The sequence below is a fragment of the Setaria viridis genome, chromosome 2, assembly GCF_005286985.2.
Source record: "Setaria viridis chromosome 2, Setaria_viridis_v4.0, whole genome shotgun sequence".
In the NCBI taxonomy this organism is placed as follows: domain Eukaryota; kingdom Viridiplantae; phylum Streptophyta; class Magnoliopsida; order Poales; family Poaceae; genus Setaria; species Setaria viridis.
In genome coordinates, this window is record NC_048264.2 from 33,983,442 (window position 1) to 34,010,784 (window position 27,343).

General features: G+C 46.3%; 4 protein-coding genes and 1 long non-coding RNA gene across 6 annotated transcripts; 2 read left to right on the forward strand and 3 right to left on the reverse strand.

Annotated features, from left to right (window-relative positions):
* Positions 1-1,043: 1,043 nt before the first annotated feature.
* Positions 1,044-4,367, reverse strand: LOC117843092 (tRNase Z TRZ1). Its single transcript, XM_034723657.2, has 8 exons — positions 3,895-4,367; positions 3,487-3,649; positions 3,341-3,411; positions 3,115-3,210; positions 2,878-2,991; positions 1,584-1,652; positions 1,397-1,471; positions 1,044-1,328 (listed from the first exon to the last, which is right to left on the reverse strand). Exons 1-8 carry the CDS (start codon positions 4,282-4,284, stop codon positions 1,239-1,241), a joined length of 1,068 nt encoding a protein of 355 aa, XP_034579548.1. The 5' UTR covers positions 4,285-4,367; the 3' UTR covers positions 1,044-1,238.
* Positions 4,368-4,654: 287 nt separating this feature from the next.
* LOC117843091 (putative BPI/LBP family protein At1g04970) lies at positions 4,655-8,884 on the reverse strand. Of its 2 annotated transcripts, XM_034723656.2 has the most exons (6): positions 8,352-8,884; positions 7,232-7,371; positions 6,558-6,912; positions 6,161-6,409; positions 5,685-5,810; positions 4,655-5,152 (listed from the first exon to the last, which is right to left on the reverse strand). In XM_034723656.2, exons 1-6 carry the CDS (start codon positions 8,745-8,747, stop codon positions 4,940-4,942), a joined length of 1,479 nt encoding a protein of 492 aa, XP_034579547.1. In that variant the 5' UTR covers positions 8,748-8,884; the 3' UTR covers positions 4,655-4,939. The 2 variants fall into 2 exon arrangements, with proteins under 2 accessions (XP_034579547.1, XP_072147569.1); XM_072291468.1 differs by lacking the exon at positions 5,685-5,810.
* A 139-nt stretch (positions 8,885-9,023) lies between these two features.
* Positions 9,024-13,557, forward strand: LOC117843093 (uncharacterized). The gene is made up of 12 exons (XM_034723658.2): positions 9,024-9,252; positions 9,366-9,427; positions 10,138-10,206; positions 10,300-10,381; positions 10,725-10,795; positions 11,516-11,617; positions 11,695-11,784; positions 12,426-12,500; positions 12,582-12,614; positions 12,696-12,776; positions 12,929-12,988; positions 13,082-13,557. The coding sequence occupies exons 1-12, from the start codon at positions 9,198-9,200 to the stop codon at positions 13,253-13,255; spliced, it is 954 nt and encodes a 317-aa protein (XP_034579549.1). The 5' UTR covers positions 9,024-9,197; the 3' UTR covers positions 13,256-13,557.
* Positions 13,558-15,209: 1,652 nt separating this feature from the next.
* On the forward strand, positions 15,210-16,171 carry LOC140222002 (uncharacterized). Its single transcript, XR_011897500.1, has 2 exons — positions 15,210-15,371; positions 15,493-16,171. It is a non-coding gene; the product is annotated as an uncharacterized lncRNA (long non-coding RNA).
* Positions 16,172-25,449: 9,278 nt separating this feature from the next.
* On the reverse strand, positions 25,450-27,343 carry LOC117842448 (fasciclin-like arabinogalactan protein 7). The gene is made up of 2 exons (XM_034722912.2): positions 27,186-27,343; positions 25,450-26,506 (listed from the first exon to the last, which is right to left on the reverse strand). Exon 2 carries the CDS (start codon positions 26,463-26,465, stop codon positions 25,671-25,673), a length of 795 nt encoding a protein of 264 aa, XP_034578803.1. The 5' UTR covers positions 26,466-26,506; positions 27,186-27,343; the 3' UTR covers positions 25,450-25,670.

Sequence of the window (27,343 nt, forward strand, 5' to 3'; positions counted from 1 at the left end):
ACTATCGTGATTGACATGCCTAGGTGGCATAAAGGAATACAAACAATGACACTCATAACAATACCAAAACTATCATTGAATTTCACTTTAAAAACTAATAGCCTTGCTGAAGCCAATCCATTCTAAGTGACCTCTGTCTCCTTCGTACATTCTTTGCCCTAATCACCGTGGTTTGTCCTGGTTTGACACGACCAAGGTTTGTCATAAACAAGTCTACGATAAGCAAGTTACTTATTTTCCAACGTTCAATGTACTAAACAAATGCACATGACATATCTATAAATCCATTTACCAGAACACAATCATGAACTGCTCAAGGCATACAATTTATTCACAAGAGAGGGAAAAGATGGGCTCACAGAGCTGTGGCTCTTGTCATGTCAAAGCAATTCTGGGCAGGATGAAGCCCAGATGCCTGGAAGGGAAGCCACAACACTGTGAGACCCGCGCAGCCAGGGGCAAGGCAGAAGCAAGGAAAGACACTCTTGAAGACATCCTGTATTCTCCGCAGAGCATTGAAGCCGAGGCAGTTGGGGCACCATCTCCTCGGAGGCATTCTCCAAAGGTCTGCCCACTTAACATGGACTGCTCTTATGAGAACAACTCTCCTAATGTCAGGGAGAGCTTCTCCATCGATAGAATGTCCCTGAGGAGCCAAAACAGCATAGCCAGGAGGGTTAGCTTCAGATTACCTGACGAATCAGACATCTTCATCATCCCAGCACGCAAAGATCCTGATGAGTACTCCACTGATGATGAATCCACAGAGAATGTAAGTGAAGAAACTGATCAAAAGAAACCTCATTATGTTATAACCAGATACTATTAGGTTTGCTCTGATGTGCAACATCAAGATGGCTTGAGTACCACAGAGAAGGTCACTGCATAGATGGCTGCTTTATCAGGAAAATTTACCATGCCACTTTAGGACTCATCATATTCCATTCCATGCAGGACACATGAGTATATGTACTTTTCTGTATTCCACCATCCGGTTCTCCAAAGCTTTGTAATGGCTTCCACCATGTTCTGAAAACTGGAGATATCTAAGAAAAGGTTATGTATTTTGAACATCTCATTTGTGTGATAGTGGAATTACAAGTGAGCACACTGCACACAACACAGACGTATCTATAAGTAGATCTCCTTTTCTTTAACAAAATAACCAGTTCCTGATGTTAACATACATTCAGTAAACTAGGGCAAGATCGAGAAACACCAGATATTCTTACATACAATTATCTATGTTCAGATTTGAAGCCTTCTGTCAGAGCAACGACCTTAGAATGTAACTTAGGTTGTAGCCTGGAAACAGCCTGTCGAATATCCTACAAAATTATCATTTGCGTCAGACTATTGGCCACTGACAATGATTTGGTAGGTTATTGGCTCATACCTCAAGACTATATCGATTTGAGAAATGAGTGAGTACAATCGTTTCATTTCTAAACCACTGCGAATTCTCCATTATCTACACACAACATGGGTGTAGGTTAGTTACTGAACCAGCAACCATTTCTGTCATCAGAATTTTCACAAGGCTCATTAACATGTCTAGGGAGTGTCAGCATGTGAATTGTCACCTCAGACAGATGCATGTGGCCATGCTCCCTAGCATGCTCAACATCAACGTGGTCATCAAGGAAGGTTGCCTGCAAAATGTCAAATTATGTTGACACTAAATAATAGAAGGTGGAGAATTTAAAATTGTTTTTGTCATGATTGATATTTGAAGTGTTATCTGATAAACTAGCATATTAACAGTTTGTAGCATGAAAAACAATACTATTGGTTTTATATAAGCAACGACACCAAATTACAAAGATCACTGGATACTGAGTATATGTATTTGTTGCCATCACTCTGCAATTTGGTGCCATTGCTCTGCAAGCAGTAGTCTCTAGTAATTTGGTTCTAACCAATACTTTCTAGTCTCTAGTTTTCTCAAACACGCAGTAGAACTGTGTTATTTTATTAAGAAAAGTGAAAATGTTTTACGAACGAAAACACGCACGCACAAGCACTATCTTCTCAAGTAAATTCGTGCCAGACACAAATTGGAAAGGTGGCCAACAGAGGCAGTTCATGGCATCAAGGCACACAGACCCTTAGCTCTCTAGTCTCTAGTGATACTTGGGAAACACCATTATCTGTTCCTTAGTTGATAGCAAAAGATTAAAACCCTAATGGAAAGGGAGGATTAGGATTCAATTCCTTAGGATCCTGTTCAAACTAGGCTCGTTCGGTTGGAGGTAATTGGTGGGAGGGAAAGGGACTTTAGGTATGAGAGACTAAAATTCTCTTGTTTGTTTGGTGGGCATGGGAGTTTTAATGGGATGAGGAATGGGACTTTAGAGGAGCAACTCCCACAAATCACTTCCCACGGGGAAGGGTGGGAATTGGGTGGGAGTTTGTTTTAAGTGCAAGATGGATGCATCTATACCGTTAATCATGACTTAAGATATAATTTTCCCCCTCTAAACCCTTATACCAAACAAGGGATATGAAGTCTCACTTAAATTCCCACACTTAATTCCCTCCAAAAGACAAACAAGGGAATGAGACTAAAAATCATATTCCCAAGTGAATCCCTTCTCCAACTCCCACCACTAATTCCCATGCCCCTTCCCATTAGTTGCCAAACGCACCGTAAACTAAATCCTAAAAATTCATGAGCAACCCCTTCTTCTAAACTGGCACCAAAGTGGTAATTTTCTAGAATTTTGCATGTTCTGTTGATTTATATTTCTTGAAAGAATATATATACATCAGCAACAATCACTTTTACATATTTCTAAGCAAGAACAATAATGCTACATTTTAAGTGCGCTCTCAGGAAATCTAGTCACAGGAACACTGGAGGTGCAAAGACAATACCTCAGTTATGAGGACCTTTGCTCTAAGGGCATCTGCATTTCTTGGGTCAAGAATAAAATCCGACTTTGTATCTCCTGTGAAGGCAACTTCTGGGTACAGTATGGTATCTGTAATCTAATATCAAATCATGTGGTGAATAACATGCAAGAGATATTCCTAATCAAGAGTAGGCCAATTTGAGAGAGCTCACCTCAGTTCCTAAAAAAAATGCGGGTAAAAAAAATGCGGTTAGCTCACCTCAGTTCCTGATTGCTTCAATTTCATTATCTGACTACCTTTCAAATGAGCATACTGCTTTTTCAATTTTCTTCGAATAGAGTAGATGACATAACCCTTTACACCATTCACAAGCACATAGGGCAAAGATGGACAATGTCAATAAGCAATAAATTATGATCAACAATCAAAATACATGTCTGCTAACTCTAGTAGTTCAATTGAATCCAGACTCTCAGAGCAGTACCTGGCTGGGTATAGCATGGTAAGTTTGAAATGGCCTGGCAACAAGATCATTACGTATTTCATATGTCTCCCCTGAAAGAAGTTATTGCATCATAAGGAACAAGCAAGCAGAAAACATACAAGACAGCAGTGAGACAATATCCATACCCAAATCAAGTGCAACTAATTCAACGCTCAGTTCAATTTGACTCATTCTACGATGGACCTGAAGCAGCTCCTCAACATCATCCTTGATGCAGGGCGGTACAAATACAGTAGGAGGCTTCAAGTTGTAGAGACCACGGGTAGCTATGTACATAGGGAGACCACCCTGAACAATTACCACAGCAAAATTGGTGCATTAAGCGCTACTGATAGTTTCATTACATAGTCCAAGTAGACACGGATGCACTTAAGATATCATGTATTTTCATTATTCTGGGATAGGCTATTCCTAAGTTCTAACATACCTGTAAAAGCTCCACATAATGGCGCACATATCTTGAGATGCATAACCAAGCCAAGTAAAAGCAAAATGAGTGCCTAGGCAAACTAGAAGATGGTCCAGGTTCTCACGATGTGGTCGAGGTGGGCGTGGGTGATGAAGAGGTAGTCCTGGCTGACGGCGAACGGCGGCCCGCGGCCGATGTCAAACGCGACGTTCAGCGACGGCACGGTGACGCAGGTCTCGTGCCCGCCCACCGAGATGCCCTCGATGGCGTACCCTTCCACCTCCACGCCCTTGCGCTGCACCTGTGCTCGCGCGCGCCGGTACTCCTCCTCGTCCGCCAGCGCCCGGTCCAGCACCGACAGCAGCCCGCCCCCTTTGCCGCCTCCGCCGCCGCCGCCGCTGACGGTGGAGGCCGGCGGCTTCCTCGCGGCTAGCGTCTGGAAGCGGGACAGGCGGGCGGTGGTGCGGGAGAGAAGGCGGAGCGAGGGGGGAGAGAAGAGAGAGGCGGTCGCCATTTCCGGGCAGCGAATTGGGGAGCGGGATGGCGACTGGCGACGGCGCGCCACGGGGGTTCTGGGTTTTGGTGAGGTCGGCTGGAGCCTGGAGGATAACGAGATGTATTCGCACTGGAACCCCTGTCTTTTTGCAATATCTGTTTCTCACTGTAGCTGAACGCAGAGGCAATGGCTAGTGAATTAGTGAGGAACTTTTGTAAAATGCCAGACAAACAAGCAAGAAATTTGATAGTAAAGGCACTATATTACAAACGACAATGTCGAACAATCATCAGTGTGAGAGTACATGCAAATTGCCACGGTCTGCTGGTACCAATAACAACGGCTGATACAATACAATCATACAACAACATAACTGGTGACTGACAGGTTAGAGAAAAAAACCAATAGGCTGCTGTATTGACTGGTCATATCGTGGTTACAAGCGAAATTCAGGTAAAATTACAGAACCAAAAGATTACATACAATTGGGCGTATTATGTACATGCACCCCGATTGCTGTTCATTTGAAAAGAGTGATAGGTGCAGTACAACTATCCACTTCTCATGTTCAAACCTACATATATACATTGCATAATTATATTTACATAAAAGATATGTTACATTGCTACACTACTAGTTCCATGATGGTTGCCACGATTTTGTTGAACCTACTTTATACAATAAATCTTCCTTGGGTTTGGACAAGGAACAGGGCCTCTGGTTCAATGAAGGCGACATCGCAGCTAACAATCATTTTTGAGTAAGAAGTGAGGATATATGCATCTCTGATGGAGAACCCCTTGATGATGGGCAACTGGAAGCCTTGCTCGAGATATGAGTTCACATAGGGTACAAACAAGTTTTTCAGTAAAATTCGCAGCACAGTCTGCAGATATAACAAACAAAAGTTGCATCACATTAGACATCATGATAAGATATGAAGTTCCAACCCAAGGTATCAAATGAATCCTGAAATTTACATATGCAACTCAACAAGCCACTGGTACTTGTTTTCTTCCTATGAACTAAGTAAAAGGACAATGATGCATGCTACAAAAACTACAGCACCAGGTCAGCTTTGCAGTGTGTCTACAATACCATGCTGTTCCATGGAGCATTTAAATTCTGAAAGATTGCAGCCTATGATGGGATCCTCATTCCCCAAAACCTCTATAAGAATATTTATTGGATTAAAATTACGGTATCTCAATTAGTTAGCACCATCGACTTTACTGGAAAACCAGATGAATTCCAAAACATAGTACCACAATTTACCATAACTTGCATCTTGCCCGAAGTGCATTATGATCTCAAAACTTAACTTTGCTTAAAGGGTGCATGCAATTGAAGGCCCTGCCTCTAGGAGACAGAATAGGAAAGCAGACAGACAACACAAACATATAGCTAAGCAAAATCACCTGAACTAGAACAGTGTGGAGTTTGCCAACTTTGCTCCACTTCAATGTAAATGAGAAATAATCCAAGTCCACTCTTCCACCAAGATTATTCCCTGATACTGCTGCGGCTCCAGAAACAGCAACTGACTACAGAAGCAAAAGCCATGTACGGTAACCACAACAGTACAGTTTGGAACACTGGGCATTTGGGTAATGCATACATTTTCAAGAAACAAAAAAGAATGTAGAATCTAATGAGAGTTTACTTATAAATCAATGGACAATATGCTGAGCATATCAAACAGAACAATTTAGTAGGCAAAACTGGAAAACAGAACAAAAAATGCATGAACAATATTGGTTTTCAGGTAGTGGAATCCAGAACCTGCAAGGCTGCAATATGATGCCACTTCAAAGGGTTTATTTTTATTGTTTGAGTTGCTAGCTATAATTATAAGCACACAAAATCACTAAAAGAAAGATGGAAAGAACCTCACCACTGACATGCAGGCAACTGGAACTATCTTGCCAAAATCCAAAACATTAACTGTGACATCTAAGTCAACTGTGGCATCAATTCTGCCCACACTAATCCTCACAGAGGGAGGCGAAGTTGCAGAAATATTCAATAGCATACTATCATCTGGATATTTTCGATACAATTGAGGAACCAAAAACCTCCAGCTAGCGGTGTTCAAAAGAAACTGATCAGGAATCTTGTCTACCATCCTTTGCAGCAAACCACCCTGAATGATCAAAAGTGCAGTAATAATTAGAATATAACAATTGATACAGTCAACAAAATATTATGCTAGTGGCAAAAGATTTGCTTGTATCCATCAATCAAAATAACAGGTCACGTTTATGAATTATATCAAATGTATTCCAGCATACCTTAAAGTAGAGAGCTGAAACAGAGTTGAAAACATCTTCATCCAATGAAATCCAAAGCATTTTCGAGGAGCTCCCAAGAGGCAATGCAAATTTGATGTCTCCAAGAAGCATGCCTCTCGGAACAGCAGTTTCATCAGATGGAATAAATAAGCCGTCTATATCAAACTCAACAGAGGATCTCTTGAATATTGGATCGTTAACAAAAGTAACATTCATTGCAGCAACACTATCAAGATCGATTTTCTTTGGAAGGTTTCCGAGGAACGAGTCAAGCTTCAATGCACCTTCCATTATTTTTTTCATAATCGCATTTTCCACTGATGTTCTGATGTGATTGCTGAAAGCATCTATAAACCTAAAAAAAGTAGGCAGAAGAGACATCTCACTAATTACTCATATGGTTCAAATAAGATGCATGATTAACTGAAATTCATCTTGAAAGAACACAGCTGGGTTTACTTCAGAAACAAATGAAATTGCTCAAGAGGACACTAAAGAAACTGTTGTCTCCTGAAATAAAAAGACTAAAGCTGAAAACTTTGGATAGAATTTGAAATGCAAAGATATGTGCATGATATTTACTGGCTGCTGGTGAAGGAAAGTTCAATTTACTGAGCCCCCTTCAAAGGTACTAACAACATAGTGCTTGTAGAACAAATTTGTGAACCACGTACACTTGATAAAACCAAGATGCTCCTCCATTTAATGTTATGTCTAACTCCTTCATATAACAGCCACATTCCATAACAGACAGCTTGAGAGATCCATTTTGATTCTTCATGCCCATGGAAACCCCAACCTCCATTCCTTCAACCTTAGTGAAAAGTAACTATAAATACACCGTGTACCTTTGTATACATACATGTCAAAACTGACTGATACTACATTAATAAAGTTAAAGTTACAAGACATGTAAATGCAACTGGACTACCTGCTAAGAACAGCATAGCAACTCGAAATAGTCAGATGATAAATGTAAATCTATGGAGCTGCAATTGTATGCAAAACAACATAAACAACGAATCCATTTAATTGAGCTGCTTGGAGTTGTTTTCAACATTGGTTTCACAAAGTGTACATAACTGAGACCTTTTGCCTTGGTGAAAAGAACGACCAGCTTATCATCAAAACAAGGATTTGGGTACATATAGAACATCTAAGTCACTGTCACTATCTAGGTGCTTTGTATAATCTAGTTCTTATAATTTCATAAGCTCCATTGGGTTAAAATGCAAAAGGGTTGGTCAAATTTATCTTACAGCTTACAGGTTGTGTGAAAAAACTAGCAGTTTGGACTCCTAGAGTTGAAGCATAAGTATAACGTTATGCTGCTAATGAAAGAAAGCTAATATCCAATATCTCAGATTTAGTAAAAAGTGATAAACACTGAAGAAGACTCATTGTAAGTTGTAACCAGTCCGTTTTGTCTTTGCTCATTAAACACCCGTATGCCCTATGTAGATTGAAACTTGAAAGTACCTTCAGTAATCAGTAGTTCAGTACCACTCAATTTGGCAGCATACTGGATAATAGACTGTATATATAATTCCCATTAATAAGTCTGAACTCTGAAGTAGTTCAACTTCTGACATCTGATGCTTAAAAATTTCGGTGATGACCATCGACCAGCCAGTTAATAGAAAATGTGCAACTCTCCTGCATATTCTCTAAAAACATGCACCATAGGCCAGAATCGAATTATTCAACTAGAACAGGTTCCAATTAGCAATCTGCGCCTCTCAGGAAAATAACCAATCCAATAGCGACCAAACACATGAGTCCCGTCATTTATACCTGAATCGAGGCATTCCCGCGGTCAGTGATGGTCACGACCCAGGCGTTGTACGAGTAGCTCCACTCCATGGTGAGGTTCGCTCTAGCAAGCGTGGCGGCCACGACGACGCCTGTGTCCCCGACGGCTACGGTGGAGTTGGTGACGGCGAGGCCGTGGAGCACGATCCCGGAGGCGGTCATGCGGACGGTGCCGACGAGCGGGATGCTCGCGGATTTCTCGATGTCCGGCACGCTCAGGGGCGTGAGCGTCTCCGCGGCGTGCGACACGAGCAGGTCCTTGGCGAAGTCGAGGCCCGACTGGGAGATGACGGCGGAGATGTGCGCTGACGCAGCCGCGGGGGAGGGGGCGGTGAACAGCTGGAGGACCACGAGGAGGGGGAGCAGAGGGGTGCCCATGGCGGCAAGGAGGCTAGCCGCTAGCCTAGGGTTGGGGAGGTCGTGGTTGGAGTGGGAGTGGCGTGAGGGGGAAGAAGACGCGCGGCGGCGGTGCGGAGGTGTCGAGCTTGCGGCGGGTTTGACTTGAACGGTCGTCTTCTCCGGGAGGGGGAGACGTGGAAAGTTTCGCCATTGCTGACGTGGCGGAGACGTGGCTGCTGGCTAGCCCGCAGCGGCCTCTCGCCAGAAATACTACCTACCTCTTCGCTGACATGTGGGGCTCTGCTTCCGCTTGCCGGTTGCCACCGCGAAACCGTCAGGTCCCGAGTCCAAGCGCCCTTCTCCTCAGCTTTCCCCTTCCCGAAGCTTCGCACCGCTCTCGTCCTCCTCCTCGTCCCATTCGCCGCCGCCGCCGCCCCCTTCTAGAACCATCCAGAGGCGAGCCGGAGAGGCGCGAGAGCGGTGGGGGCCATGGCGACGCAGACGGGGGTCGCGGCCTCCAAGGTCCTCATCCTCGTCGGCGCAGGTCCTCGTCTCATCACCGCCATCGTCCCCATCAAACATCTCTCCGATTGGATGCGATTTATTCTGATAGGCTGCTGTTTTGATCCCTGATGTTTTGAATTGGTGCCTCTGCAGGGATGACGGGCTCTATCCTGCTGCGGAATGGAAAATTGTCTGATGTATTAGGGGAACTCCAGGTCGGTAGAATTTTTCCCCATTTCTGTGTTCAAATTTGATTACGCGCTTAGTCAATCGGTTCGGCCAGCCTTGTGTGTTGTCGTAGCATTGGCCATGGGTAGTAATGGCTAGTAGAAGCATTAATTCTGTCCGTATGTGATTAACACCGTGTTATAAATTGCATGACGACTTCTGTTAGTCAGTGTACACCAATTGAACTCTAAATTCAATGCTTCACTAGTTATTAGTGACCCCTTTTCAGTATCATACTGATTTAGTGATTTTGATGATATGCTCTGCAGTCTGCACCTTCACCTTCATTCACACATTCACTTTTTTCTTAGGAGAGCTACGTATCATTGCATTAAGATAGAAGAAAAGGCTCAGATAGTCATACAAACACACACACCACACACACACCTTGTGTCCTAAATTACATTCGTGCCCGTTCTTAGCATGAGGCGACAACCACCTAACCCACACACACTGCTAACCCCCTGGTCGGGCAGAAACCAGACCACTAAGGCCTTTAGCACCTGCCAGCATCCAGTGATCAGCCTCATCATGTGCAAGGAGAAGTGCTTGATCCATCCTGGGAGAGGCACCATTAAACGCGATATTGTTCCTCATCTTCCAAAGAGTCCAAGCCCCTTCAATCACACATTCACACATGTTAACCCTGGAAACTACTCTGTATAAATGTTTATTTAAGCATATCTTATGTGTTTAGGAGATTATGAAGGGTGTAAACCAAGGAGCTGCTTCTGGCCCCTATGACATTGCCCTTATTCAAGCTCAGGTATGCTATTCATATGGAATGCTCTTGCTAACGCTTCATTCCATATTGATAGAAACATTTATCTTAATTTTGCATTCCTATGCTTCATATTAGATTCGGAATTTAGCCCAAGAAGTCAGGGATTTGACATTATCAAGGCCCATTACCATACTGAATGGCAAATCTGACTCAGGAGGTTTGTACCTGCTTCACCGTCTCTTCATTCTGTTCCCTTATTCACTCGTCTTTGCAAATATCCACTTCATGTAAAGGTTTAGTTTCAAGTCGGATAGTTCCTCTTATGAATGTTCACAGAAGTTTAAAGATCATCCAAATATTAGTGCTCTGCTAAAAACTCTGAAAGTTTGCTCATGGTTGAAGTTAGTAATCATTAATTCATGAAGCCAAAATACCTGCAAGCTGGCAGTTTCATACATGTAGATTCTTATCTTATAGCAGTTTACTATACATGGGTAATTGCTGCTGGTATATTCAGCTCTATTATTATTTTGTTAGTTATTTACGTATTACTTTTGCAGGTGGTTTATCATCCTACATACTACCAGCAGCTGCGGTTGGAGCAATGGGTTATTGCTATATGTGGTGGAAGGTAATATGCAAATTTTATGCCCTTGATTGGTTGATTATGAATTTTCTTTATGATCTCCTCCTTTTCACCACAAGTTGTCTGTGTCTTTTTAGTTTCATATACCTTTCCATTGAATTAGTAGCTGAATACAAGAAAACAACAATTGTTACCTGTTTATTACACATTTTAGCTATTTTCTTTGTTTTGTAGTCAGTGGGTACTAAAATTTGGCTATTTGTGTTCGAAATAAGAAATTAGTACATTATTTTGTCACTGATGCTACCACATTCAGTTCGAGTACGGTGGTATGTGAATGCAGCTGGAAAAGTAAATAACTGGTACTCATCCATGTGGACACCATGGATGGATTCTCTATCTTAATTCAATAATAGCATCTTCCTGATTGGCGCTGGAATATCCAATCAAATTTCATGTTTTCGAGTTGAGGGGCATTTCCTGATTGTAATAATTCCTAATTCGCTAGGATAGAGGCAAGACCGTTAGACATTTCAAATCCTAATGGCAACCCTAAGTTGAGAATTTTCCATTTAAGAACAGGTTTTTAAAATGCCTCTAGGGGGGGTAGTCCCCACCTTGATTTATCATTAAAATTGGGCAACAGTGGGTGCCCATTTAATAACACGTGAACTGCTAGATGTAAACCAAGCAACAAGAGAAGAAAAGGTTGCGTTCGGAATAATCCTTTTACCTATTCTGCTTTGTGTTTCTTACCTCATGCAGGGATTGTCTCTCTCAGATGTTATGTTTGTCACAAAACGCAATATGGCTAATGCTGTTCAGAGCATGTCAAAGCAGTTGGAGCAAGTTTCATCAGCATTAGCTGTATGTTTTATTCCCAACTTTATTTCATGTTTACTTCAGCAGAGTCTGTACTGATCTTTACGTGCAACTAATTTCAGGCAACAAAAAGACATCTAACTCAACGGCTTGAGAATTTGGATGGCAAAATGGATGAACAAGTAGAGGTCTCCAAAGCCATTAGAAATGAGGTTAGTTCATTTGAACTATGTTAGTCCTGAATCCTGAGCAGTGATACTATGATATTTTGCTTGATACTCACATGGTCCTCGTACAATGCTGTCCTTTGCTGTGCCTAAGCATCAATTTTCATTTCTTTTTTATAACAAGCCTGCATCTGATCAGGACTTTTTAAATCCGTGTAAGACCAGTGTAAATGAATTTGCATAAATGGTTCCACACTTATCGAGGCAATTACTGCATATCTGCTTCGATTTCTCTTATTTGTATAGAAAGTTATACAAGGATCTTTGATAGGGTGATCGGAAATAGTAATGAAAAAACTGGAACCTTTACCAGCCAGCAAGCAACCTTGTGTTTTATTTTGTTGGATTCGGTGATTAGTTGGCCTATGGCTGTTTCATAAACCAGTGTAAATCTGTAACATACTATTATTCTCACGTATCTGACACTCTTATGTTGTTTGCTTGTTTAATTTCTTCTCTTAGAGCACCAAAGACATTTTCTGTTCTTCCTAATGATATGCAGAAGCTCTTCGACCATTTGCTTAGTAGAATGTAGATACCATATACTTGTAAGCTGTAAAGCTATATAATATATTTTAGTTGTCCTCATTTCAATATATTCATATAGTTTTGTTATGTATGTGAAGGTCAATGATGTTAAAGATGACCTGTCACAAATTGGATTTGACATTGAAGCAATTCAACAAATGGTTGCTGGATTGGTGAGTTTGAGCATTCTCTTAAACTTGTTCGTGAAGTGCTGTCAAAATTATTGTCTTATACTTGGTTTCTCTTATTATCAGGAAGGAAAGATCGAGTTACTTGAGAATAAACAGGTATCTTAATTTGCTTGTGAGTATTAGTGAACCATGCCATCCTCTAATTCTCCTTACCTAACCTCCTATGTTTACGAACAGGATGTGGCTAATACTGGTATATGGTACCTCTGCCAAGTAGCAGGTGGTATAAAAGATGGAATAAACACCAAGTTTTTTCAGGTGGGCATATTATTTGGCTAGTCTGTGCACAATAAAATGCTGTTCCTTGTTTGTTCACGCAAATGTAATTTGTAAAGATGCGTCTATGTCTGTTCATGTGCTGTTTGTTGATCTTTTTTTCTGATGATCCATCACTATTCTTCATTCCACAGGAAGCCACTGAAAAGCTCAAGCTTTCACATCCAGCCCAACCTGAAACCAAACCTGTGAAGGTATATGCCCCCTTTTTCAGTTTGTTGTCCTCCTTCCAGGTATTATGACTTTGTTGATGCCGAATCTCCTATTTGATGGTGTGCATATTCCAGGGACTTGAATTGTTTTCGGAGAGCGCCAAGGAACACAACGTAGCTGACTCCAAGCCAATTATGTTCAAAAGCGACGCTGAGAATGAAAAGCCCACGAAAACCACCGCTGTGAAGGGCGCCGCGGTGCACAGGTCTATCAGGTTCTCATTTCACAAGGAAGGCCTTGCTTTGTGATCAAATCCTCTCCTCTTGAGATGTACATTGCCTTCTTGGTCGCTTTGTCTGATAGTCAGAAAACATAGAAGAATAACCTGCATCTGGAGTGCCTGAATTTTTCCGGAGTAGACAGGTGTGAGGTATTTGGCCTGATTTGAGAATACCTCCCGTTCCTCTCATTTTTCATTTTTCTTTCTTGGATTTTGATTCATTTTATGGTTTGATTTGATGCTTTGATTGCTTTATACAAATTGATTGTAAAGAATAAGTAAAGCACAGTTTTTTTGGTCAAATTGTGGAGAAATTACTTCTACGCATCAGTTGACGTGGCCAAACATGGGTTCCGATCCGAGTCCAAGGATGTGTAGCTAAATTGTGATTTGCGTTGCGTGCATCCATGCCCGAACTTTTTCATTGTCCTGATCCCACCGCCCAAGGATGCAACAGGTGTTAGTCGCACGAAGATGTCAAGCTCGTCATCGTGCATGTTCATCGGTTGAACCCAAAAAAGATCAACGCCCATGTCAGGAAGAAAATTAGAACGACAGCGTCGCAGACTCGCAGTGGCAGCATGCATGTCGTGTGCAGCAGCTGCAGCTCAGGGGTCCATACCCGGAAGTTTGAAAACGGCAAAGCCTCGAAACCTTGCACACACCTAAAAGGTCAATGTGTTCAAAGCGCAGATTTTTTAAAGGCCACCTCTGTCTGACACACAACACCGGCAGGAGATCAGATACTAACAACTGCACGACCGACTGGGCAAAGTAATGATGAAGCAGGTGATGCATGCAAACTTTGCAAACATATATACACACCCGCACGGACTGCTAGTTGAACTTGCTTGAAAGTTGAAACCATCCAAATTTACTAGCGTCAAAGCTTGCTTGCGTCCCTTGAGTCTCGGACACCGATTCTCATGGCAATGGCATGCATCTTGCGCCACCCACCAAAGTCAAAACCAGCAAGCAGCTCAAGGTGGCTGACCGCAGCCATCGGATTAGGTAGCCGCTTAAACAAACCAAACCGAAGCAGCACATCACTCACTGTTGTAAACTATCAAGCCCTTGTGATTCGCAACGCTACTCCAAAATAATGACCCCCGTCCTCCTTGATGCCGCTGCCGGGAGCCACACGGCCACACGGGAGAAAAGGAAACGGATCCCGAGCGCGTACAGCGGATTTCCGGACGGCCGCCAGTGCAGTGCAGGACGTACGTACTCCGTGTCGTGGTACGGAGTACAGTGCAGCAGGGGGGGCTTTCATATCGAGCTGGCTGGACATGCACGCTCGAGCCTCGAACACATAAGACTTTTCAGAGCTCGTACGTGTCCACAGTGATTTCCTGGTATGTCTCGCAGGAATTCGTTTCTTGCATTGTGTACCAATCGTCGAGAGAGACGATGGCGTTAGGTGGAGATCGAGCTGGGCTCGAGTTCTCAACGGCCGCCACCTAATCTGACTCACGAAGCAGCTCAGCTGAACAGCTCCCAGCACGCAGCTGATGGCCAATCAACCAATCGTACCAGGGGTACTGGCCGCGAGACAGTCAAGGGTGACCGACTTTTTTTTGTATTTTGGCTCTTTTCACGAAAAAATCTCACAAATAGGTCCCTGACGAAACCAATTCCGAAAATGGACCCTTAGCTTGGCGCCATGGTATAACGTCTTGGCGCCAGGAATCCTGGCGCCAAGGTCCCCCCACCGCGCCACCAACGTGGCGCCGGCCCGCTGACGTGGCGCCAAGGCTTGGCGCCACGATCTGTGGCGCCAAGCCTCGGCGCCAAGATCTCTGGCGCCAAGCCTTGGCGCCATAGATCTTGGTGCCGAGGCTTGGCGCCAGCCATCCTGGCGCTAAGCCTTCCTCCATATATACCGCCCCTTCTTCCTGCCCGAGAGTTCCTCCTCATTATTCTCCACTCTCTCGGGTTTTTACTCTCCCTACTTCGCCCTAGACTACGAATCGACATTGTAGCTTAGGAAACTTTCATTTGATCCGTGGATCCTGAAGAGCAAGGTATCCTCTCTCCGTCGTACCTTTTTTTCACATCGATTCGTTATATATTTCTTGCATTTTTGAACTTAGGGTTTCATGCAAATGTAGGATGCCGAGGCGTGGAAAAGCTAAGAAACTAAGGTAATCTCAACGCACGTAGTTATGTTATATACTCATTGTTCTGGATCAAATGAAAAAACCTTAATTGTAGGTTTATTGTTAAGTGCGTTTGATTCATAGAACGAAATAAACTAAATTGTAGTTATGGCGCAAAGAAGACCGGAAATGCGTTCGATCCATTGCCTCTGCCTAGTGGTGTTCCAGTGCCGATGTGCTTTTGCGGCGATCCTTGCAAGGTAGCCAAGTCCGAAGAACATGCCACGTATAGGCAGAGGTATTGGATGTGTTCCAACTTTGCGTTTGAACCTACACTTCGTCAGCGCCGCATTAACATGTTGGTAAGGAAATGTTGTTGTCTTATAATTATTGTCCATAATTTTTTTGTTTTATAACAATTGCATTTGTTGTAGACCCCTCCACCGCTATGTGATTTTGAGCAGTGGATCGACACTGAGATCAATCCCGAAGACAAGGAGTTTTTGGAGTATATGATGCGCTGGGATGCAGAGAGGAAGGAGGTGTACGAGAAGAGGCTCATAGAGGAGGCTGCGAAAAAGGAGCACAAGGAAGAGGAGGAAAGGAGGCGGGTTGCTGCGAACAGGGAGGAGAGAGAGAAGAAGCTTGAGCGGGCACGCCGAGCGAAAGCAGCGGTTGAGGAGAATCCCGATGCCTTAAGGAAGGGAAAGTGGCCTCGTTGCACTCAGTAGCCATATTTAGGTTCTAGTTCTATGCTTTATTTATGAACAATATTTTCTATTGTGAGACTTTTATTATGTTGTCATGTAATAATGCACTTTAAGTATGGACACGCAATTTGTAGACGACATATGTTCATTTTGCGATGTAATGCATTTCGAAGTCGTAGTCTACTGAAATATCCGTAGAAAAAAAATGGTACTTGTTAGAGAAATTTCGGCAGAATTTCCCCTACTTTTTGATGCAATCCATACAAAATTACGAGATGAATAGTGAATATAAATACAAACATACAAGCATAGAAGCATATGACACAAGCATATGACACATTCAGAATAGAATCCACAATAGTTGAGAATGAAAGTCCATATATATACAAATAGTCCATATGATACAAAGTTCGCAATCAGAATCGTCACTGCCTCCTAGTCTTACCCTTACCCTTGTGACCAAGGGCGTCGGTGCCTGGAGTGTAAGGAGAACGTGGACGACGTAGTCTAGTGCCCCCTACAACCTGTGTAGGCTGAGTCAAGGGAGCCTCCTGGAGCTGAGACGGGCCAAGCTCCTCGGCCCTCTGCTCATCGTCGTCGTCGTCGTCTTCCTCGGATGCAATTGATTTCGAACCTGAGGGGCCTTGGCTAGACGTACCGACGCCTCCTTCGCGTAGGGATGGAACGTGCACGTCTCGCGTCGTGGCAGTATCAATTGACTACTAACTACTAAATACAACTAACTAACTATGTCACATATACTAACTAACTATGTCACCTAATATGTACATACGTACTTACCTATACAACTACTTAACTAAATATCGTAATAACTAGTTTACTATGCTATTAGTTATCATATCTAACAATTCTATCTATCTGTCAACTTATCTATCTACCTATTTTATCTAACAATTCTACCTATCTATCTAAATTTTACCTAACTATTCTAATTTATCAATATTACTATTTTATCTAAACCTATCTATCTACATTATACTACAACTAATTACCTTCAATCGGCCGGGAGCGGGCACAGGACGGGGGGCGGCTGGCCTCAGGCCACGGCGGGCGCTGGAGCCCGGCCGGGGGGCACCGACGAGCGGGGAGGCGCGGCTCGGGCCGGGCGCCTCTGGGCGGCGCGCACCGGGGCGGCGTGCGGCGGGCCTCCGGGCGGGGCGGCCGGGGCGGCGTGCGGCGGGCCGCCTCCTGGCGCCGGGCGGGCGCACGGCGGGGCGCCGGGAAGCCTCTGGGCGGCGCGCGGGGCGCCGGGCGGCTCGTGGGCGTGGGGCGGCGGGCAGCGGGGCGTCGGGCGAGCCGGGCGGGGCTGGGGGCGGGCGGCGGCGGCGGCGGCAGCGGACTAGGGAGCGGGCCGGCGCGAGATGTTGAGCGAGATGCAAAATCAAACTGCGCAAAAGGAAGGGGCGCCGTTATGGTAAAAGGCTTGGCGCCACAGATCTTGGCGCCGAGGCTTGGCGCCGTAGATCTTGGCGCCAGCCAGCCTGGCGCCAAGCTAAGGGTCTATTTTCAGAATTGGTTTCACCAGGGATCTATTTGTAAGATTTTTTCACGAAAAAAGCTAAAATACAAAAAAGTCGGCAAGGGTGAGGACCGCACGCTGAAGGCACCTAGCTCGGACAACGAACGCAGCGCATGACACGGAAGATGATTGAAGGAACGGGTACGGTACCACAGCTCGTTATCTATGCTCCTTCAATGGCGCTTCCGACGACGGGAGAGATCTCTGGTACGTGCGCTTGTCAGGCTTGTGCACGCACGACGAGATCTTATCGAAACGCTCTGTCACTCTGTACGTAGATCCTCTCCTAGATTTAGCGGGCAGCAGCGTACGTATGCTACGCAGGCAGGGCGGGGAACGAAGAAATTACGTACGTGAACGCCAGAGCCGACCGGCAAAGTGTACGTGCAGCGCAAATTAACCGCTCATTCGGCAATGTGGCTTGATTGGACTTGTGAGTTACTACTCGATCCCTGAAGGTGCAGTAAAAGTATAGATTGGACGTGACTACGTGAGATCAAAGCAGTACCTTCGTGGAGACATGGTTAATTTGATTTGCGCACGAAAACCACATACTATTACATGTTCTGGGCCTATATATTATCATAGACATAATTGATAAAATGATTAAATTTATCGTTCATTCTCTCTTCATATGACATGGCGTCTTTGGAAACGGTAACATGGAACAATGAACTAGGACCATGGTATGTTTGGACGGCGGCGCCAACCTTGTGGTATAGAAATCCGGCGTTGCGGACTGTGTGCTGAGAAACATGCATGCGCATTTTTTTTTTTTTTTGCTTTGGCTTTGGTATGGCTATCAAACACTTTTAACCAAGCGAGCACAAGGTCCAAACTTGTGGTGCCGTGGCTCCTATAGCGTAGCACAGGACCTAAATTTTCATATAATCTAGCCTTGATATTACATATTGTAGTGAAGTGCTTGCTTTTTTTTTCAAAGGAACGGAAAGAGCTTTGCCGTGAAAATTTATTAGAAGGAAAGCATGAAAATAAAAATATAAAATACAAAGTGGTGTTCACGACTGGCTCACGCTTGGAGTACTTTGATCACCAACTATCAAGAACATGTGCATTACAGTCCTCGTGCCTCAAAAAAAATCTCGTCCCTCGTCTGCCGCTAATACTTGAGATTTTCGTTTTAATTCTACATGCAACAAAGCTGATGGCAGGGGCATACGGTGGACGAGGAGGCCTTTTCATCCTCATGTGCATACTGGAATTTGCGACAGCGGTGGTACACAGTCACAATTGAATGAAAAGTTTTGACTGGGACGATATAGCGGATTATGAATCTTCGCAATTCTTTTTTATATAGTACTCCCTCTATTCCTGTTTATAAGACGCGATGTGACTTAACACGGTTTTTCAAATTAAACTTTGACCATTCACTTATTTTATATTATATTATTATGGTTATAAACTTATAATCAGAGTACATTTAATTACAAATCCAACCATATTAGTAAGTTTACATTACAAAATTAAAAAAATTGTGGCTAAATTATTGATCAAAATTGTAAAGTTTGAATCTTATATGGCTGTGCACCTTAAACAGGAACGGGAGTAGCGCAGTTATCTCAGAAAGAAACTACAGAACGACATCGCCGGCACAAACGGGCAGTGCAAGCGAGTTACAGAAACGCAGCGCCAGCGCCCGTCTAGATAGTGCAAAACAAACAGCAGTTTTTATCAATCGGATAACTGGATCCCTGCACTAATTCGGTAGCAAAACACCGCAAGTTTAGCTACACATTATTCCTAACATTTCATCATGTAGCATGCGTAAAAAAAAATGCTCATTTGGTCGGTGATTCTCGAGAACATATGCATTACGTAGAATCTTACAAAAGGGGAAGATCGAGAGAATACGAAGGAACCTCTAGCAGGTTGTATACATCGCACCTCGAGAAAATGCGGATATACATTACTCCACTATTTTGGTCACAGTGAGACGGTGAGACCCCCTTCTTCAAGCTACTACTAGTAGAGAAAAAGAGAAGACGCACACAATGCCAACAGGAACTACTTAACAATCAACCATCACCACCACACCATGCATGGAGAGGAAAGCTAACGGAAGGTACTTGATGAACTGCGAGAAAATGCCTGGCTTTCCCATGTATGCCGCCGATCGACCGAGACCTAACACCACCGGTTAGCTGCTAGCTTCGTTCTTCAGCCTTTAGCTAGTCTCCGACCACCACCAAAACTCGATCCCCTCCATTCCTTGGCCTGTCCCCCGCCGGACCATCCCCGCAGGCCGCGCATCCTGCACGCCGAACAGGAAGGCGAACCCGATCATCGCCCGCCGCCCGGAACGGCCTCCCGGAGCCGGCGACGACGACGAGCGGTGGTAGCAGCCATGCACGGGAGGCGCCTCCTGCACCTCGCGGGAGACGACGGCGCCGAGCGGCGCGCGCCCTCTTCCTCCTTGCCCATGTCGTCGTCGCAGGGAGGGCGGATTGCTAGCTAGCTGCAAATGTGAAGGCGCGCTCGAGGCAGCAGCCAGTCGAGACGACCGAGAGTATGGCTGGGGAGCGAGAGAGGGAGGGAGGGAGGGAGAAAGGTTTGAGAATGGAGATGCGCTAATAGCTGTGCCCTCGGCCTCGGAATATTTCAGGGCCGGGGCTTTTAAAGACGGGGGCAGGAAAGCGGAAGAGGCGCCGGGTCAGGAGATCTCCCTCCCGGCCCCGAGATCATCTGCGCCCCGGCACGGCCTGCACGGGCATGTCCTGCGCGCGCGCGCGTCCGGATCCGCTCCCAACCGCGACGGGTGCACGCGTGCGTCGGTGTCAAACGAGCCAGACAAGACCAGCTGCCGCGCTCCGTCCCAGCACTGTACCCTCGGCTTCCTTGGCGTGGCAGTCTGGCAGCCAGCGTACCACCACCCGCGCGCGTGAAATTCCTCGCCGGCACGGCGCGCGGCACCCAACGGCCGCGCCGCGCTCGGCAACAACGACGCGCGTAGACCACCGCAGCGGCTGCACGGACGTCGACCGTTCCGGTTGTGCGTTCACAGGAGAGCTGGTTAGCTCAGCTGAACAGATGACCGAGGCACCAAGCAGGGTATAGTACGTACGCGTTGGTTTTGGTGCCAAGATTTTCTCTTCTCCGGGTAAAGGTTTCGCTGCCTGCCGAGATTAAAGAGAGGGGTTGGAGGCCGGGGCCACGTTAAAGAGGGACGACGGAGGCGTCTCTTTTTTCCCCCAAACAGTGAAAGGGAGGGTTCCCTTTCTTCTGCCGGTGGTGACTTTCGTTATGCTCGTCGAAAATCTTTGTCCTGCAAAGCGTGGAGCAGCACGCATGGGCTCGGCCCGTACGCCGGTCCGCACCGGCGGGACAAGTGGGGAGGAGGACAGGAGGTGCAACCACTACCACCACGTAGTATCATGATCACGCTTCTTTTGTCACAGGATAGATATCTTTAGCTGCACCGCAAGCAATTTGTTTGGTTGTGTGTGTGTGCGGGTAGGGGGATTCGGTTTACCCGGTTCCCGGTTAAAAACCAACCCAAGCTGTGAGGGAGCTCCATTGGCGGTTTAGAAACCGATGGGTTGGACGGTTACCGGTTTCAATCGAGTGCTAATTATACAGCAAAAAACCACGCGAATTCACTGCCGGGGAGGCGACGGCGGCATAAGTTCTCTCCAGCAGAATCACTCATGGGCAGCTGGAATTAGGTGCCATCAACGACGTTGCTGCCTTCCCCACACTCTACGCTGACTTCCTCGCGCCGGTGTCATCCCCACCATCGGCAGCGGCTCCACGCGGCATCGTCACCAGCGCCGTCGACGCCATGGCCGGCGATACGGACCATCCTGGTAGACACTCCTCAAGGTTGATTATTCGTTGCAGCGGCAGCATCAGAACTTCATTGGTCTTCTGATCCACATCATCAATTCTTCATCGTTCTTTTTTGACACCTCAATCGCATGCTGTAAACATCGCTGCTGGTGTGTCCCTACCATCGTCTTCTTCCCTAGGCCACATCATCGTTCTCCATATTGCTAGTGAGTTGCTCCCGTCTTCTACCTGGAGTTCTTTCCTCTTCTATTCACCGTTGGACATAGCCTTGTTCTTTAGCGACACAGACTAAGCGCTTCCTATTGCCGCTCAACAGCCCTAAATGGCCGCCGCCGCCTACAACTGCGCCTGCACTCCCGGTCACCAGGATCTTCCGTCAGCGACGCCGAACGTTGAGGTCACCGTCGTTCGTGACACTCAGGCAATTCATGACGCCCTGAGCCCTTGACGACCGTCGCTGAAACCGCATCACTTGCAGGCACGCGTTGGCGCCGCCGCCTCAGCCCCTCGATAAGGATCGCTATGAGTTAGCTGGTTTAGAATTGGCCAAAGCTCAACCTGTGCGTACCCGTCCCACCTGGTTTGCTTTGGTCCGGTTCCACGGTTTGGCCGGGTAGAGACCGAACCATGAACAGGGCTAGATCTTGTGGCATTAGTATCATCCTATTTGACATGCACACATAATAACTATTATGGACCATGGCAACAAATACCACCTGCCACTGAACAATGGATTAGCCAAAAATGCGAAACTGGTCACGATAATGGTGATGCATAGGAAGTGAAAATTAAAAAAACATGCACATAGCGATAGTATACACTCTCCAAAGATAAACAAGTAAACAGTGTGCTTTTCGTGCGACCTTTTCAGAACGATGCCTAAAATGGGAGTGCATCTTTTATGGCCCTTTGTAAGAAAAAGAAACAGGGGTGAACTTTGCGCAAAGGACGATCAACCGTGGTCCACCGTGCACCACCTGACCACCACCACCGCCACAGCAAGGGCTAAGCCGGAGCCATCGATCGGCCGGCCCGGACCACCCCTTCCTCCGCGCGCACCTCTGCCGCGCCACATGCCGTGCGGGTCCGCGACCATCTCATCTCTGATCTCTGTTGGTGGCCTCGGCCTGGCACTGGCCGTGGTGGGCGCGGCGCGCGCCGTGACGGTCGGGGGGGTTCCGGTGTTCCGCGGCGCGCCCCCGGCCCCGGGCGAACCACGGGCACAGTGGCAGGTGGAGGCCGTCCCGTGTTCCGTGCTCCGTCTCGCGGCCCGCGCGGCCGGCCGGGGCCCGGCGCTCACGTGCGGGGGGGGGGGGGGGGGGGGGGGGGGGGGGGGGGGGGTTTCCCGGGGACCGAATCCCGCGACATCGGCCCGGCTCTTGCGCCGATGCCTCGTCCCCGTCCGCGCGCGCGGCTGCTTCTATTCCGTTTCGGAGCATTCACCGCCGCGCGCCGATCTCGATGCCGCCTCCGACTCAGCGTCAGCGGCGCGGCGACCCCTACTTCTTTCTACTAGTACTACTCCTAGTTGGATAGCTACAGTCGTCTTCTGTAGGCTGTAGCCCGGGCCCCTCCTTGCTTGCTTGGATTCTTTAAGATCACGACCTTTGTTTCCTCTGATTTGATGGGTTGATTTCCTATGCAGGGCATCTTCTTCCTTTTCGATCGATCGATCTCGAGTGGGAAAACAAGTCTGTCAGACTGCTGCGAGGAATCTATGCGACAGCGCGCTAGGTCGGCAGGTGACGTGATGAGGGGACGGACGGCCGAGGGCAGAGGAAACGGCCGGCCCGCCGTAGCCTGGACTCTCCTCCTCCCCCGGCGAATGTGGCCCGGCAATTTGCCGGCCCATGCATGCTGGAGAAGTGGAGAGCGAAACAAACCCCGCTGCGCAGCAGCTGGCTGACGAGCAAGCCGCCGCCGAGCAAGGAGTACTGTAACTGATGGCTCGATCTGTGATCCGCAGGTGCAGCCGTGCAGGCTTGCAGTCACTAATGGCTACAATTATCGCCTGGATTTTGCTGTCCCCTGCGGTCGTCGTATACTAGTACGCAGACAGGATCCCAGGATTCGCGGAACCGTAGGACGCGAACGCCGCACGGTGCACGGCAGTTCCCCAAGGTAAAAGTTTCGCCGTGCATTTTCCAGCACGTATGTTTTTTTAAAAGCTAATCCAAAGGTCTGTTTGGATAGCTAAATTTTGCTAAACTTTAGCTGTTTGGATCTATGGACTAAACAACATTTAATGAGGTGTAGAAAGACCTATATGCTCTCTTATTTAATGCGAGGGGGAGGAGAGAGGGTCCAAACAAGCAATAATGAGAGGCAAAGGGTGGCCAACTCCAAGTTTAGCGAGGTGTAGCAACCAAAATATTGCTAAAGGGCTAAAGTTTAGTAACCATAGTTTAGCAAAGTTTAGCAAGGATGTTTGGCAAATTAGTTTAGCTACTAAAGTTTAGCAAGGGGTATCCAAACACCCCAAGTTAATGTAGACCATCCGTTGGGAGTTCATCACACGATTAGCATCGCAGCTGCAATATTTACAGGGTTTCAGCAAACATTCCCCCAAAACACCGGGGCATCAGAACCAGGCACAAGAGCTTGGGCTCGTTTCTATAGCCTCCCGAGCAATGTACAAAATAGCGAGCTATGAGATTTAGAGTCTGTTTGGATTCATTTGCTAAACTTTGCTAAACTTGAGTTGCTAAACTTTAACCATGGCTGTTTGGATCCATGAGCTAAACAGCATCTAATGAGGTGTAGAAAGACCTGTCTACCCTTATTTAATGCGAGGGGGAGGGTCCAGACAAGCAATAATGAGGGGCAAATGATGTCCAGCCCCCAGTTTAACAAGGTTAGCAACTAAAAAGTTGTTAAAGGGCTAGAGTTTAGCAGTCATAGTTTAGCAAAGTTTAGCAAGGGTGTTTGGCAAATTTGTTGCTAAATTTTGTTAAACTTTAGCTACTAAAGTTTAGCAAGAGTATCCAAACACCCCCTTAGTATAGAGTTGTCCTCAATCACTATAGCTTCACTATAGCCCACTATAACACCGCTATAGCCTGCTAATTAGTACAATGTTATTGTAGCGGCAGCTAGTATCAATCACTATGACGCCGCTATAGCCTTACTGTACGCTGCTATTTCGTACATTGCTCCTGAGCCTCGCAGCAGCGGCTAGGCAGCAATGTGGACCTTACCCATGCCAGGCAGCTTTCCCAAAAGATCAAACTTCAGAAGCAAACAAGCACAAGACGTTACTGCCTAACTGGACTGCAAATTTATATACTCCTACTCCGGATGATGGATGGTACTCCCGGTAGCTGCGAGAGAAGCAATCGGGGTCCTTGATCTGCATCGTATTTTGCGATATCTTGTTCCTTGTGAATGTATTCCCATATTTATTATGTATCCACTCTGAACACATACTGCTACACTTGTTTATTTTCTGCGATAAACAAAGATTATGAGGTCAACAAGTGTAGCATATTTATTTTCTGCGATTAAATGCTACACTTGTTGACATGCCTACACCATTAGGAAAACAAGCACATGCTGTTGAACTTAGATAATTAAAGTAGTTAAAAATTATTCTAGGTCAAAAGGAGAACTGAGCAGATCGCCCAAGATCTGAGACATCTTTTATTGAAAACAGATTCTTCAGACCAAAGATTAGTTGCGTGTGAGAACACAACGCACATGGAAGTTTCGGTTATTACTATAGGCATGCCAAAGGCAAGAATCACCCCAAGTTCAAAAACTGAATAAAGTAGGAGTAGTATGTTTAGCATATGCATCGATCTTTCAGTTCCGTACAATCACTTCAATGAACAAGTTGTGATCTTGAGCATGTTGTTTCTGCCAGGAACAACTCATCAGTTGAGACCCAGTCTCTCATTGGGCCATGTCTCACGTGTCCAGTGGGCATCAACAGGTTGATAGATGAATAATGTCATTCAGAAAATTCAGAGATAAGCTGCGTGTTGCAAGCAGTTTTAGTTCTTTTAACTGAACAACTATCTATGTGTCTCTGACCACCAGCTGCATAGAGAGACTAGAAGAAGAGTGCTAGCAGCGAAAAACTTTTTTCTGTATTCATCGAATCACTCATCCATCAAAAGATGATAGAAATTATATGAGAGTAATGTGACGTGAAAATACTCCAACTCGATCCTAACGGCATGCCTACCATATATGTCCAAAAGAATGATTCCATCAACCAATTAAAAACGAAATCAAGTGTTCGGAAGCACGGACACTGTGGTCACAGATGGCATGAACCCTCAAGTCTCACCACAGGAGCATCAGGCACCCTGCAGCGGCTAGCAGCAAGGAAGTGGCCACGCTGACGGCACCGGCTTTGTACGCGGTGCTCGTCGAGTCATCCTTGCCGCCGGTCAGTCCGCCTGCTTTGCCGGCCGCCGGGCTGGGAGCGTCGGACGCCCCGGACTCCGGCGCGGGCGCCGGCGCCGGCGCGAGCGGAGGGTCCTTGCTGAAGAGCTGCATGGGCAGGAGCACCTTGTTGAGTGCGTAGATCGCGACGGGTTTGGTGGCGTAGACGCTGCTGGCGATCTTGGGCCTGGACCACATGGACTGCACGTAGATGCTGCCCATGTCGTCGGTGAGGTTGAGCGTGTACGGCGACCCCGCGAAGGTGTTCACCGGGTTGAGCGAGCTCAGGTTCCTGAACTCGGCCAGGGAGTAGAAGTTGGGGAAGGCGTGGTACAGGAGCAGCGTCTTGAGCTGGTCGGAGGTGAGGTTGGAGAAGGTGGACTTCTTGAGCGCCGCGAACGCCGAGTCCTTGGGGACGAAGATGGTAATGCCCACCTTGGTGTTGTTGGCCTGGCCCTGGAAGGTCTCGATCACGTTGGTCTTCTCCAGGTAGTTGAGGAACGTGTGGAACGGGCCGGCAACGCTCAGGAGCTCCGCGAGGTCCACGTAGTGCGGCGCCGGCGCCGGTGCCGGGCTCGGCGGGAGCGACACGGGCGCCGGCGCGGGCGGGCTACTCTTCTGAGCCAGTGCCGGGGCGGAGAAGAGGACGGCCAGTACGGCCGTGGCAAAAATGGCAGCTTTGGACCCCATCATGCGGCGTTTGCGTAGCTGCTCTTCTTCTCTGATCCAAGCACCTGATGAGATCATGCAAAAAAGTATGGTTACCTTCAAAATTCAGAAACTGAAAATGCTGAATACTACAAGAATTTTATCTGATAACTCAATCTCTTTGATCACAATGACCAAAATTATGCTTAAAGTTCAGTGTTCAGAACTTGCAGGTCAATGGTATTATGTATCTGTAACGTTACTGGTCTACTTGGTAGCATACAGTTTGAACATTTGGTTATTCATTCATTCGCTATCACCAGGGGGAAAAAAGAAATTTCAGATATGAGAGGGGTCATTAGATCTAATTAGTTTAGATGGCACGTTGCCGGAGGGCAACTGCCAACCAAATGATACGACATGTTGCTTAGACAAAAAGAAGGGGAAAGAAACTTTCACATCTCAGCACCAATACAAAAAGGTCAAGATCGAACCAACCAACTACACAGAGATGAACACTCAAGAGCCTACACGATCTTCGCTTCGACTTAAAGATGAAGAAATATCATTGCGTGCTAGATATGTTCGTGTTCCCAAGATCAAGTGTGAAAAAGATACACAAGCATCACAATGCATGCAAGCATGGCAATTCCAAGCTAACCAATGAACTAGAACTTTGCAAAGATGAAAAACACACTCCTAATCGCACAATGTTATTGCATTGCAAATGCTGGAGAACAAAGAGAGAAATTCAGGGGAGCAGACCTGAGCCGAGCAGGGAAGAGAGAACGAGAGAAGAAGAGAGGCCAGGCGGCAGCACGCAGGGAGCGCTGAGAAGAGGAGGCTGCTATATAAAACGCTGGTGTTCTTTCGTGTGGAGCGGGAGAAAACATTTCAGAATAAAAATAAACAATGAGGTGTTT